The sequence below is a fragment of the Anabas testudineus genome, chromosome 10, assembly GCF_900324465.2.
Source record: "Anabas testudineus chromosome 10, fAnaTes1.2, whole genome shotgun sequence".
In the NCBI taxonomy this organism is placed as follows: Eukaryota; Metazoa; Chordata; class Actinopteri; order Anabantiformes; family Anabantidae; genus Anabas; species Anabas testudineus.
In genome coordinates this window covers 11,708,269-11,722,067 of record NC_046619.1, presented here as the reverse complement: position 1 = coordinate 11,722,067, position 13,799 = coordinate 11,708,269, and the positions used below count along the sequence as shown (strand labels likewise).

Sequence of the window (13,799 nt, the reverse complement as noted above, 5' to 3'; positions counted from 1 at the left end):
GTTTACAAGTCAAAAATATGTTTAAAATGTGGCTAAGAACATCTTACAAGACAGAGCTACAAACAATAAAGAAAAAGTTGAGTGTAAAACTAAAAGGGCTAAGACCTTGTGCTAAAATGAGACATTACTCTTAACTCCACTCTGCCACCATCACACCACTCAACCTTCCACAGTAGAGCATATTCATGTACCACTGGAAGCCAAGCGTTTACTGTGATTTTTAGTGAGTACACACATTTACTCTTACTTCACCAAGTTCATAAAACCAAACAGAACCCATGCAGACACAGGGAGAACATGCAAACTCCACACAGAAAAGCACCCGGCTGACCTGTGGAGTCAAACCTGAGTCCTTATTGCTGTGAGGTGACAGTGCTGCTCACTAAACCACCGTGCGATGTGTAAACCATGTATACAATGGGGAGGCAAGAAAGGGCTGCCTAAACCTCACAACATTTCATATGAGAAATAGGAAAAAACTCTACTTCTAGAAAAAAAATAGATAACAGATATCCATGATAGAGTCTGACAGTGTATATACACTAGAAACCACAGTTAAGCAATGTCACTGTGTAACAGAAAGATATTAAACTTGCACATTAATATAATGACAAAGCATCAACTTCTGTTGATGAACTTTATAACCAAAACAAAATTTTTCCCATTTGTATTTTTATATTAAACAATTATGAAGATCAACTGTAATCAAACAACAGGCTCAAATAGGAGAACCTGATTTACAAAATAAGTGTGTAAGTAGAAGACGGGTCTTGGATGTAAGTACCTGCATTCTGCAGGTGGTGGCCACATCAGCTCTTTACACAACAATAATACAACTAAATGGATTTCCACTCCTCAAAATTCACAAGATACATACAAAAGTCTGCAAGATACCATGACAGATATCAACAGATGATAGAGACAGATGAGTAATTGCCAGAGAAAATAGCAGCACAGAAATAGATAATCACATCTAAATACATCTCTATGTTTAATACAAACTTATAAGAACGCACTATCAACAACTCAAAACACAATGCATTGCAACAAAGTTAGCCATACCTTATATGCATAAACAACAAACACATAAAAAATTACCAAGGCTAATATTTTTGCCACATAAAAGGTAATAATTGAGAAATTACACAAAACAAAGCTCCAGCGTCTGAAATTACTCAATCAGTGATTCAAGGGAACATTAATCAACCTATATCGAAAAAGCGTCTAATATAGGAATCACTGAATTTGATTAATATCTTGTAAACACCAAAAATATACTCAAAACTTCTGATTGTTTCAATGCTAAAAAAAGTTAAACGTTAGTCTGCTCAGAACTGTGACAAGAAACTAAAAACATTCAAGTTAATACAGAGATACAGGCTGTGGGATTGTGTGTGATGTACATTAAAAACGTTTATCAGATCTAAGAAACGTAACATGACAAGCTCCTACCTCAGGAGAACTGTTACTATCTCCAAACACTTCAGCAAAGTCTGATGGACTTTTCCTCAGAGTCTGGTCAGCAGGCAGTGTGTTGTCATTATAAGATGATACGAACTTAAAGTCACTGGTTCGAGATCCTGTTGTCAGGTATGCGTCATAGTTGTAAGTGCTGCGTAAAGTTCCTGTGCCGTCAACATCTGCGTAATTAGGAGGGAGATAAGCGCTGGGGATGGCTACTGCTCCATCAAACAGCAGTCTGGGCTTTCTCCTACGACAGAACCTCACACCCAGAATAATGATGATGAAGGTCAGAAAAAACGTGGACACAGACACCAGAGCAATGATCAGATAAGAGGTCAGTTTGGAATTCTTGTCATCATAAGAAATGTCCTTCAGTTCTGGCACCTCAGCCAAGTTATCAGAAATAAGTAAATACATGGAACAGGTGGCAGAGAGAGAGGGCTGTCCGTTATCTTTCACTGACACAATAAGGTTCTGTTTCATGCTGTCAGACTCTGAAATGTCCCGCTGTGTCCTGATCTCTCCGCTGTGGACACCAATAGTGAAAAGGCCCGGATCAGTGGATTTGACTATATGATAGGACAGCCAGGCGTTCTGTCCGGAGTCCGCGTCCACCGCGATCACTTTGGACACCAGAGAGCCTCCGTGTGCAGCTTTGGGGACCAGCTCGGTCATGAACGAGTTGCCCTCCGGGGCGGGGTACAGTATCTGAGGAGAGTTGTCGTTCACATCCGATATGAACACACTGACGGTCACGTTGCTACTCAGAGGAGGAGAACCGTTGTCTCTGGCCATCACCTGCACTTTAAAACTCCTGAACTGTTCATAATCAAACGACCTCACAGCGTGGATCACCCCCGTGTCTCCGTTAACTGACAGGTACGAGGACACCGGGGCACCGTTCACCTCACCAGGTAACAGAGAATAAATCACTGTACCGTTCTGTCTCCAGTCGGGGTCTCCAGCAATAACGGAACATAATGTGGAGCCAGGTTTGTTATTTTCACTCACATATGCGCTGTACGACTGTTCCTCAAACACTGGGGGGTTGTCGTTGATGTCAGCTACAGATAACTGAACAGTTTTAGAGGAGGACAGAGGTGGAGAGCCCTCGTCAGTGGCACTGATTGTGATGTTGTAATCAGACACTAGTTCACGGTCCAGTTGTCCTGTGGTCACCAGAGAATAATAGTTTTTGATAGAAGGAACTAACTTAAAAGGGACATTTTGCTGAATGGAGCAGCGGACCTGTCTGTTACTGTCAGAGTCTCTGTCCTGTACATTAATGATGCCCACCTCTGTACCAGGTGGGGTGTTTTCTGCTATAGGGTTGGTTAATGATTTCAAATTGACCACAGGGGCGTTGTCATTCACATCACTGATAGAAATGATGGCCTTTGCGTAAGAGGACAACCCTAATCCATCTTTTGCTTTAACTCTAATTTCAAATGATGTCGTTGTTTCATAGTCAACAGTGCCGATTACTCGAATTTCACCTATTTTAGGGTCAATACTGAATATGTTCTTCACATCCTCTGAAACATGACCAAATTCATAGGTCACATCTCCGTTTATTCCCTCGTCTGCATCAGTTGCACTTACAGTGACCACTACAGTATCTACAGGAGAGTTTTCAGGAAGACTGGCTTTATACACGGCCTGGCTAAACACTGGTACATTATCATTAGCATCCAGCACAGTGACGTGTACGACTACGGTACCTGATCTTTGAGGGGAGCCACCATCTAGAGCTGTAAGGACCAAATTAATATCCTGCTGTTTTTCACGATCAAGCTCTTTATCAAGAACCAGCTCTACTGTGTTTCCACTAGTGGCCAAAATGAAATGATCATTCTTTTTAAGACTGTACTGCTGAACTGAATTTTGTCCTACATCCACATCGTGCGCCTCTTCTATCACAAAACGAGCTCCCCTGACTGCAGACTCGCGAATTTCTATATTGACAGTTTCTTCCTTAAACTCTGGTGGGTTATCATTAATATCTTGAATGTGTAGATTGATCCGATGGAGCTCGAGAGGATTCTCCAGGACAAGCTCATGTTTCAGGATGCACGAAGCCTTTTCTCCACAAAGCCCCTCTCGGTCAATCCTGTCGGCAACAACCAGCTCTCCGTTATTCACGTTTATGTCACAGTAACGTTTCTCTCTTCCGTCAGTGTCAATGCGGGCTCTTCTGTTGGAGAGAGCGCCCGTTTCCAGCCCGAGATCTTTGGCTAAATTCCCGATAACTGATCCTCGTTTCATTTCCTCAGGAAAAGAATAGCTGATGTCTCCATATGCGACGTGTAAAAAAAGCAGGATGAAGTAAAAGCGGTACGACATGAACGCGACAATTATTGGAGCCATCGTCCAGAGTGAGCTCCTAAGACGCAGAAGAAACGGTGCAAGAAACACAGTTTAACCATGTAACACGAAAAGCAGCAGCAATTGAACGGGATTAAGTCTAAATGTGAACTGGTCTATGGGCGTAAAACGTCTGTCCACAAAGACTGAGTGAACTGAATCATTTCAAGATTGGTGTATAGCGACACCGTGAGTTAAGTTCAACAATAACACATAACACATTCAAAGTCATGACAAACAAAACAAGCACTGATGTTTGTCAGGTTATAATGATGTAAAACTGAATTCACGAGTGCTGTAACACGTTAATTTCAAATGGTTTCAGATTTCCTGACTCCACAGATACATTTTCATAAAAAAATAGGGTATTGAAAAACAGTACAGTGAATCTTTTTAGATAAGAGAATGATAAATCATATTGCCTTTAGGTGTAATTTGCTCACAACTCTAATTATATAGTCAACTTCTGATGATCATCTAAAATAAGTTGTTAATTATCATTTTATGACTTTTACAAAAGTGGACTATGTTCTAGCCACTGGGGACATATATAAAACTGAAAGGCTTCAGTCAGGACATGTAAATCAGAGCTTGTGATTCCTTGTGAAACCTTTCAAAAAAGTTAAATCTGTCTTGGAAATTGGTTATTAGTTTTGGTTTGAAGTATTACAAAATATGGATGTTGTTTTAAAACATTGTGAAGTGTAAATGTAATGTAGCTCATGCATGACTAGAAAATCCCTTATACTGGGGCATTACAATATTTAAAATGATGTCTGCATGTTTGTGAACTAGCTTACAATCACACCTTTGTTGGCTTTGTTTTAATGAACTGAACACATCTCCAAAGAGATTCAGAAGTCACCTATTAAAACTAAACTGCCTGAATTCAACCAAAGAAAAGTGGGGCTGTTTGATTTTTGTTTTGATTCCTTTTTTCCAGTGGTGATTGTCTTAATTCAGTATGCTGCAAAAGTTTGAAATTATTAATTGTATCTAATTGTTGAAAACTATGATGTATTTTCTATGACTACATAATCTACATTCATTAGAACTTAGTGTGGGCATGGTCACATCACCAAGTTTGTAAATAGACAATTTGCCCCCATTTTGTCTGACATTCTACAGTCATCAACTTGTGTTGACAAAAGTTCTTTTGCAAGTTAAAAAGAAATGACATGTATTAAGTTTACAAGTCAAAAATATGTTTAAAATGTGGCTAAGAACATCTTACAAGAAAGAGCTACAAACAATAAAGAAAAGGTTGAGTGTAAAACTAAAAGGGCTAAGACCTTGTGCTAAAATGAGACATTACTTTTAACTCCACTCTGCCACCATCACACCACTCAACCTTCCACAGTAGAGCATATTCACGTACCACTGGAAGCCAAGCGTTTACTGTGATTTTTAGTGAGTACACACATTTACTCTTACTACATCAAGTTCATCAAACCAACCAGAACCCATGCAGACATGGGGAGAAAATGCAAACTCCACACAGAAAAGCACCCGGCTGACCTGTGGAGTCAAACCTGAGTCCTTATTGCTGTGAGGTGACAGTGCTGCTCACTAAACCACCGTGCGATGTGTAAACCATGTATACAATGGGGAGGCAAGAAAGGGCTGCCTAAACCTCACAACATTTCATATGAGAAATAGGAAAAAAACTCTAATTAAAACTCTACGTAAGCAATGTCACTGTGCAACAGAAAGATATTAAACTTGCACATTAATATAATGACAAAGCATCAAATTCTGTTGATGAACTTTATAACCAAAACTATTTTTTTCCCATTTTTATTTCTATATTAAACAATTATGAAGATCAACTGTAATCAAACAACAGGCTCAAATAGGAGAACCTGATTTACAAAATAAGTGTGTAAGTAGAAGACGGGTCTTGGATGTAAGTACCTGCATTCTGCAGGTGGTGTCCACATCAGCTCTTTACACAACAATAATACAACTAAATGGATTTCCACTCCTCAAAATTCACGAGATACATACAAAAGACTGCAAGATACCATGACAGATATCAACAGATGATAGAGACAGATGAGTAATTGCCAGAGAAAATAGCAGCACAGAAATAGATAATCACATCTAAATACATCTCTATGTTTAATACAAACTTATAACAACGCACTATCAACAACTCAAAACACAATGCATTGCAACAAAAGTTAGCCATGCCTTATATGAAACAACAGCAAAAACATAAAAAAATTACCAAGGCTAATATTTTTGCCACATAAAAGGTAATAATTGAGAAATTACACAAAACAAAGCTCCAGTCTCTTAAATTACTCAATCAGTGATTCAAGGTAACATTAATCAACCTATATGGAAAAAGCGTCTAATATAGGAATCACTGAATTTGACAAATATCTTGTAAACACCAGAAATATATCCAAAACATATGATTGTTGCAATACTAAAAAAAGTTAAACGTTAGTCTGCTCAAAACTGTGACAAGAAACTAAAAACATTCAAGTTAATACAGGGATACAGGCTGTGGGATTGTGTGTGATGTACATTAAAAACGTTTATCAGATCTGAGAAACGTGACATGACAAGCTCCTACCTCAGGAGAACTGTTACTATCTCCAAACACTTCAGCAAAGTCTGATGGACTTTTCCTCAGAGTCTGGTCAGCAGGCAGTGTGTTGTCATTATAAGAGGATACGAACTTAAAGTCACTGGTTCGAGATCCTGTTGTCAGGTATGCGTCATAGTTGTAAGTGCTGCGTAAAGTTCCTGTGCCGTCAACATCTGCGTAATTAGGAGGGAGATAAGCGCTGGGGATGGCCACTGCTCCATCAAACAGCAGTCTGGGCTTTCTCCTACGACAGAACCTCACACCCAGAATGATGATGATGAAGGTCAGAAAGAACGTGGACACAGACACCAGAGCAATGATCAGATAAGAGGTCAGTTTGGAATTCTTGTCATCATAAGAAATGTCCTTCAGTTCTGGCACCTCAGCCAAGTTATCAGAAATAAGTAAATACATGGAACAGGTGGCAGAGAGAGAGGGCTGTCCGTTATCTTTCACTGACACAATAAGGTTCTGTTTCATGCTGTCAGACTCTGAAATGTCCCGCTGTGTCCTGATCTCTCCGCTGTGGACACCAATAGTGAAAAGGCCCGGATCAGTGGATTTGACTATATGATAGGACAGCCAGGCGTTCTGTCCGGAGTCCGCGTCCACCGCGATCACTTTGGACACCAGAGAGCCTCCGTGTGCAGCTTTGGGGACCAGCTCGGTCATGAAGGAGTTGCCCTCCGGGGCGGGGTACAGTATCTGAGGAGAGTTGTCGTTCACATCCGATATGAACACACTGACGGTCACGTTGCTGCTCAGAGGAGGAGAACCGTTGTCTCTGGCCATCACCTGCACTTTAAAACTCCTGAACTGTTCATAATCAAACGACCTCACAGCGTGGATCACCCCCGTGTCTCCGTTAACTGACAGGTACGAGGACACCGGGGCACCGTTCACCTCACCAGGTAACAGAGAATAAATCACTGTACCGTTCTGTCTCCAGTCGGGGTCTCGAGCAGTAACGGAACATAAAGTGGAGCCAGGTTTGTTATTTTCACTCACATATGCGCTGTACGACTGTTCCTCAAACACTGGGGGGTTGTCGTTGATGTCAGCTACAGATAACTGAACAGTTTTACAGGAGGACAGAGGTGGAGAGCCCTCGTCAGTGGCGCTGATTGTAATGTTGTAATCAGACACTAGTTCACGGTCCAGTTGTCCTGTGGTCACCAGAGAATAATAGTTTTTGATAGAAGGAACTAACTTAAAAGGGACATTTTGCTGAATGGAGCAGCGGACGTGTTGGTTATTATCAGAATCTGCATCCTGCACGTTAATGATGCCCACCTCTGTACCAGGTTGAACACTCTCAGGTACCGGATTTGCCAAAGATTTCACAGAAATAACAGGACGGTTGTCATTGACATCGGTGATATCAACGGTTACCTTCGTGTATGATGATAATCCTAAACCATCCTTCGCTTTGACGCGCAAATCATATGTTGGAACAGATTCGAAGTCAATTGCACCATTTACTTTTATTTCTCCGCTTTTACGGTCTATGTTAAAGACTTTTTTCACATCATCTGAAACATGTCCGAAGTCATAGGTCACATCTCCGTTTATTCCCTCGTCTGCATCAGCTGCACTTACAGTGACCACTACAGTATCTACAGGAGAGTTTTCAGGAAGACTGGCTTTATACACGGCCTGGCTAAACACTGGTACATTATCATTAGCATCCAGCACAGTGACGTGTATGACTACGGTACCTGATCTTTGAGGGGAGCCACCATCTAGAGCTGTAAGGACCAAATTAATATCGTCCTGTTTTTCACGATCAAGCTCTTTATCAAGAACCAGCTCTACTGTGTTTCCACTAGTGGCCAAAATGAAATGATCATTCTTTTTAAGACTGTACTGCTGAACTGAATTTTGTCCTACATCCGCATCCTGCGCCTCTTCTATCACAAAACGAGCTCCCCTGTCTGCGGACTCTTGAATTTCTATATTGACAGTTTCTTCATTAAACTGTGGTGGATTATCATTGATATCTTGGATGTGTAGACTGAACGGATGTAGCTCCAGAGGATTCTCCAGTACCAGATCACGCTTTATTACGCACGACAGCTTTTCACCACAAAGCTCCTCTCGGTCAATCCTGTCGGCAACAATTAAACCTCCAGTGTTGAGATTAATGTCACAGTATCGTTTGCGATTTCCTGCAGCATCAATACGGGCATTCCGAGAAGACAGTTTACTCGTCTCCAGGTTCAGATCCTTCGCTATATTCCCGATGAGCGAACCGCGTTTCATTTCCTCCTGAAAGGAATAGCTCACGTCCCCAAACGCGACTTGCCACAAAAGACAGAACACAACGCAGTTAAATTGCACTCCCTTCATGGCAACGAGTTTATCACAGAATAAAAGCTCCGTTAAGATTTCAAATCCAATCACAATTGTAGAGTTCAGTCCGGATAGTCAAAAGAAAATCGACAGCTCTCACCAGTGACTCTGGTTAACCGCATGAACAACGGAGACTAAAAAATGATGGTCGACACAACAGAAGGTAGAGTGGACATATTTCACATGGACTGGCATATAGCGACACCATGAGTGGAGTGACGAAATTACATTTTAAATACATTATTATTAATATTATTCTTGTTGTTGTTAGTAGGTTGTAATTTATTGTAGTAGTAATACAGTAGTATTATAGAATAATAAAACTATATGTTCTATAACATTTTACACTGCCATAGTACAACATGGAGTCTATATGCAAGACACCAATATTTTTTTCAAATTGATTGCAGTCATTAATTTGAAACAGTTCAATGTAATAAGCAAATACTTTGAAAAAAGTAAAACACAAAGTCTCCAAAAAAATGCCATGATGCAGCGATTGTATACTCCTGTATGTCTATGATAGATTCAACATGACACAAATCTGCACTGTACAACATCACAACATCAGAAAGTCAGAGACAGAAAGACTCAATAACACCTGTTGAAAGACTTAAATACTCTATCAAAGTCTTTACAATAACAAAAGCCAGAAAAAGACCAAGGCATGATATCATATCTCAATGATACTGATTATGACTTTGCTCTGAGAAACAAACACAGACTATCAGAGAAAAAGTAAAAGAGAAGACATAGAGAGGGTTAGACAGACACAGAAACTCACACAAGCAATATACGTACAGGTGAAGGAAACATAAAATCTGGTTCTTTGACTAAACCTGCAATATTCACTCTCAATCACATTGAAGGCAAACCAAACCACCAAAGCAGCAATGCAACACTATAAGAGACTCAACCATCTCAAATCAGTCTTAAAATTGCATCCTCAGCATTGCCTGTGAGATAAAAGATATTTCAAACACTGTGAGAGTAAAAACTCAATGGAGGAGAATCATCCATTTTACTTTGTCAATATTGTCAAGTAGTATTATTTCCACAAGAACTTATGTTTGTTATATATTAATAATCTAATGAGCTACTTTTAATGTTCTATTTATTAAGAACTGTAAGTACTAACATAGATGTAATATATTTGAGGTCTTGTTGAACATAAATTGTTCAGCACCAAGGAGAGAGACGCAATAGGCACAAATTTCCACAAGGATAAATACACAAGAAAAAACTTCATTCACATATAGATAGTCTACAGTAATCTACTGTCACAGTGTCTCGTAGAGATGCATACAAAACCTGTCCAACGAAATGTGTACTTGAAGTGACAAAGAAGTTTCTATTTCAACATTACACATTTAAAAATGAATAATGAGAAGCAAAAGATACTTCTTTAAAAAAACTACTAAAACTGCATGGGCTGAACGTTTAAAGTGAAAGTAGAAATTGATAATGGAGTAAATGGCCTCTGGTCCTACCTCAAGAGAACCGCTATAATCTCCAAACACTTCAGCAAAGTCTGATGGACTTTTCCTCAGAGTTTGGTCAGCAGGCAGTGTGTTGTCATTATAAGATGATACGAACTTAAAGTCACTGGTCCGAGATCCTGTTGTCAGGTATGCGTCATAGTTGTAAGTGCTGCGTAAAGTTCCTGTGCCGTCAACATCTGCGTAATTAGGAGGGAGATAAGCGCTGGGGATGGCCACTGCTCCATCAAACAGCAGTCTGGGCTTTCTCCTACGACAGAACCTCACACCCAGAATAATGATGATGAAGGTCAGAAAGAACGTGGACACAGACACCAGAGCAATGATCAGATAAGAGGTCAGTTTGGAATTCTTGTCATCATAAGAAATGTCCTTCAGTTCTGGCACCTCAGCCAAGTTATCAGAAATAAGTAAATACATGGAACAGGTGGCAGAGAGAGAGGGCTGTCCGTTATCTTTCACTGACACAATAAGGTTCTGTTTCATGCTGTCAGACTCTGAAATGTCCCGCTGTGTCCTGATCTCTCCGCTGTGGACACCAATAGTGAAAAGGCCCGGATCAGTGGATTTGACTATATGATAGGACAGCCAGGCGTTCTGTCCGGAGTCCGCGTCCACTGCGATCACTTTGGACACCAGAGAGCCTCCGTGTGCAGCTTTGGGGACCAGCTCGGTCATGAACGAGTTGCCCTCCGGGGCGGGGTACAGTATCTGAGGAGAGTTGTCGTTCACATCCGATATGAACACACTGACGGTCACGTTGCCGCTCAGAGGAGGAGAACCGTTGTCTCTGGCCATCACCTGCACTTTAAAACTCCTGAACTGTTCATAATCAAACGACCTCACAGCGTGGATCACCCCCGTGTCTCCGTTAACTGACAGGTACGAGGACACCGGGGCACCGTTCACCTCACCAGGTAACAGAGAATAAATCACTGTACCGTTCTGTCTCCAGTCGGGGTCTCGAGCAGTAACGGAACATAAAGTGGAGCCAGGTTTGTTATTTTCACTCACATATGCGCTGTACGACTGTTCCTCAAACACTGGGGGGTTGTCGTTGATGTCAGCTACAGATAACTGAACAGTTTTAGAGGAGGACAGAGGTGGAGAGCCCTCGTCAGTGGCACTGATTGTAATGTTGTAATCAGACACTAGTTCACGGTCCAGTTGTCCTGTGGTCACCAGAGAATAATAGTTTTTGATAGAAGGAACTAACTTAAAAGGGACATTTTGCTGAATGGAGCAGCGGACCTGTCTGTTATTGTCAGAGTCTCTGTCCTGCACGTTAATGATGCCCACCTCTGTACCAGGTGACACGTTCTCAGGTATTTGCTTCGTCAGTGATTTCAGGGAAATGACTGGTGCATTGTCATTTATGTCCATAATTTCAATTGTTAGAGTTGCATATGAAGCCAATCCCAAACCATCTTTGGCACTAATCTGCATTTCATATGATGACTGCTTTTCATAATCAATAGATCCGGCCACTTTAACGTCTCCTGTTTTAGCATTTAAACTGAAAACTTGATTTTCATCTGAAACATGGTCAAATCCATACGTAATTTCTCCATTTATTCCCTCGTCTGCATCCGTTGCGCTCACCGTGATCACTGGTGTATCCAAAAGAGAGTTTTCAGGCAGACTTGCTTTATAGACGCTCTGGCTAAACACTGGTACATTATCATTAGCATCCAGTACAGTGACGTGTATAACTACTGTGCCTGATCTCTGAGGAGAGCCACCATCAAATGCGGTAAGTAAAAGCATGATCTCCTTTTTATCTTCTCTGTCTAATTCTTTGTCTAAGACTAATTCGCAGGATTTTCGCCCGCCATCTTTTATGTTTACATTTAATTTGAAATGATCATTTTGCTGTAGAGAGTAGCCTTGCACCGTATTTTCCCCGATATCTCCGTCATGCGCTTCATCTAATAGAAACCGTGCACCCTTGTCTGCAGATTCCTGAATTTCAATTTTAAGTGAATCTTCTTTGAACTGTGGTGAATTATCATTAATATCTTGAACGCGGATACTAATACGGTGCAGTTCTAGTGGATTTTCCAGCACAAGTTCCTGTTTGAGAACACACGAGGCCTTTCTCGCACAAAGACCTTCTCTGTCGATCCTTTCTTGGACAATCAGGTCTCCGGTGTTGAGGTTTAATCCACAGTATTGAACGTTGTTGTCCTCAGTGTCGATACGGGCTTTGCGAGCGGACAGTCTGCCCAAATCAAGTCCCAGATCCTTTGCTATATTTCCGATCACAGACCCACGTTTCATCTCCTCCGGAATTGAGTAGCTCACATCTCCAAAGACTGGGTGGAGGACAAGCAAAACAAGAGTAAATCCGTAGTGGAGTCCATATCTATTGTATGCCATTGTTACTGCACCAAAAGACGACAGCTACTAGATCTGAAAATCACCTCAGATCAGAGATTTTCTCCAGTATACAAAATATTCACAATCCAGACAAAACACGAAGCGTTCTCGTGGACTGCAGTACAAAAGCAGAATCAGGTTTGTCTTCGTTGACAGTGAAGGGTGGAGAAAGAGCGTTTCTCGTTTGCTAGTACACACTGACACCATGAGTATTTCTTTGGTTATAACAACACTTGGTACATCTGACGTTTTTGAATATATATCTTTTAAAACTAACAGCAACAGCAACAAAATACTACTACTACTACTATGATTATGATTACTACGAATATTATTGTTATGATTAAACAACGCAGAGACCATTATAATCTCAAATCTGCAGGTAGCAAAACGATCTCAAGTGATGTTTCAACAACATCATCTCACACACTGATAAATTGGTAGTCATACGATTTATATTTTGCACCACCTTATTCCCACTTTCTATCTTAATCAAGTCAGACAAAGGAAATTGTTGTTATAATTCTTATTGTATTTGGTTTCAATCTTTTAAATAAATATTTTAATTCGTTATTGGGACAGTTGAAAGTATTTAAAACAATAATACAAACAGTTCTGTCCATCACACTCCATCTAATTAGCCATCAGTTCAGTGTTACAAACTGTAGTGTTTTGTGCTATTAACCTTTTTTAATTCCTCTGGGATTAAATTGCGACGATGGGACGATTTCTCACAAACAGATGTTAGAAAACACAGGACATCAGTGCCACCACTGATTTCTTAGACAAAATAAAACAGAGTTCGAACGAAAATACATTATAACTACCAGGTATTTAGTGAAAAATGAAAAACCTTTCAACCCATATAGAAGAACAAAACATTCTCAAGTTCTTTATCCCACAAACATATTTGTTTACTGTTTTATCACTTATATTCAAAGTTTAAGTAGTTTAAAAAGTGCCTTTCAACACTCTCCAAAGCAAACAAATCTATGTAACTGACATTTCAGGAACTGATAATCAGACTAAATTACTAATTAAATTAACAACTCAGACTGAGTTCGGCTTATACACTCCCCTCTATAAGTTAGGACATTAGATGTGTAATAAACAAGACGGCCTGGAATCATCCAAACAACAGT

General features: G+C 40.4%; 3 protein-coding genes across 7 annotated transcripts in view; all 3 read right to left on the bottom strand.

The window, feature by feature from the left end:
* Positions 1-13,799, bottom strand: part of LOC113160594 (protocadherin gamma-C5-like) — a 228,525-nt gene that overhangs the window by 178,810 nt on the left and 35,916 nt on the right. The window contains exon 1 of one of the 5 annotated variants that reach the window (XM_026357927.1): positions 10,270-12,682. The exons of the other annotated variants lie outside the window; for them this stretch is intronic. Coding sequence (XP_026213712.1) covers positions 10,270-12,657 — 2,388 coding nt within the window. The 5' untranslated portion in view covers positions 12,658-12,682. Of the gene's footprint in view, positions 1-10,269; positions 12,683-13,799 lie in introns of those variants that run through there. 5 annotated transcript variants of the gene reach the window in all.
* Positions 1,405-3,921, bottom strand: LOC113160858 (protocadherin gamma-A11-like). Its single transcript, XM_026358308.1, has one exon. The coding sequence runs from the start codon at positions 3,829-3,831 to the stop codon at positions 1,405-1,407; it is 2,427 nt and encodes an 808-aa protein (XP_026214093.1). The 5' UTR covers positions 3,832-3,921.
* On the bottom strand, positions 6,365-8,814 carry LOC113160857 (protocadherin gamma-A11-like). The gene has a single exon (XM_026358307.1). It carries the CDS (start codon positions 8,774-8,776, stop codon positions 6,365-6,367), a length of 2,412 nt encoding a protein of 803 aa, XP_026214092.1. The 5' UTR covers positions 8,777-8,814.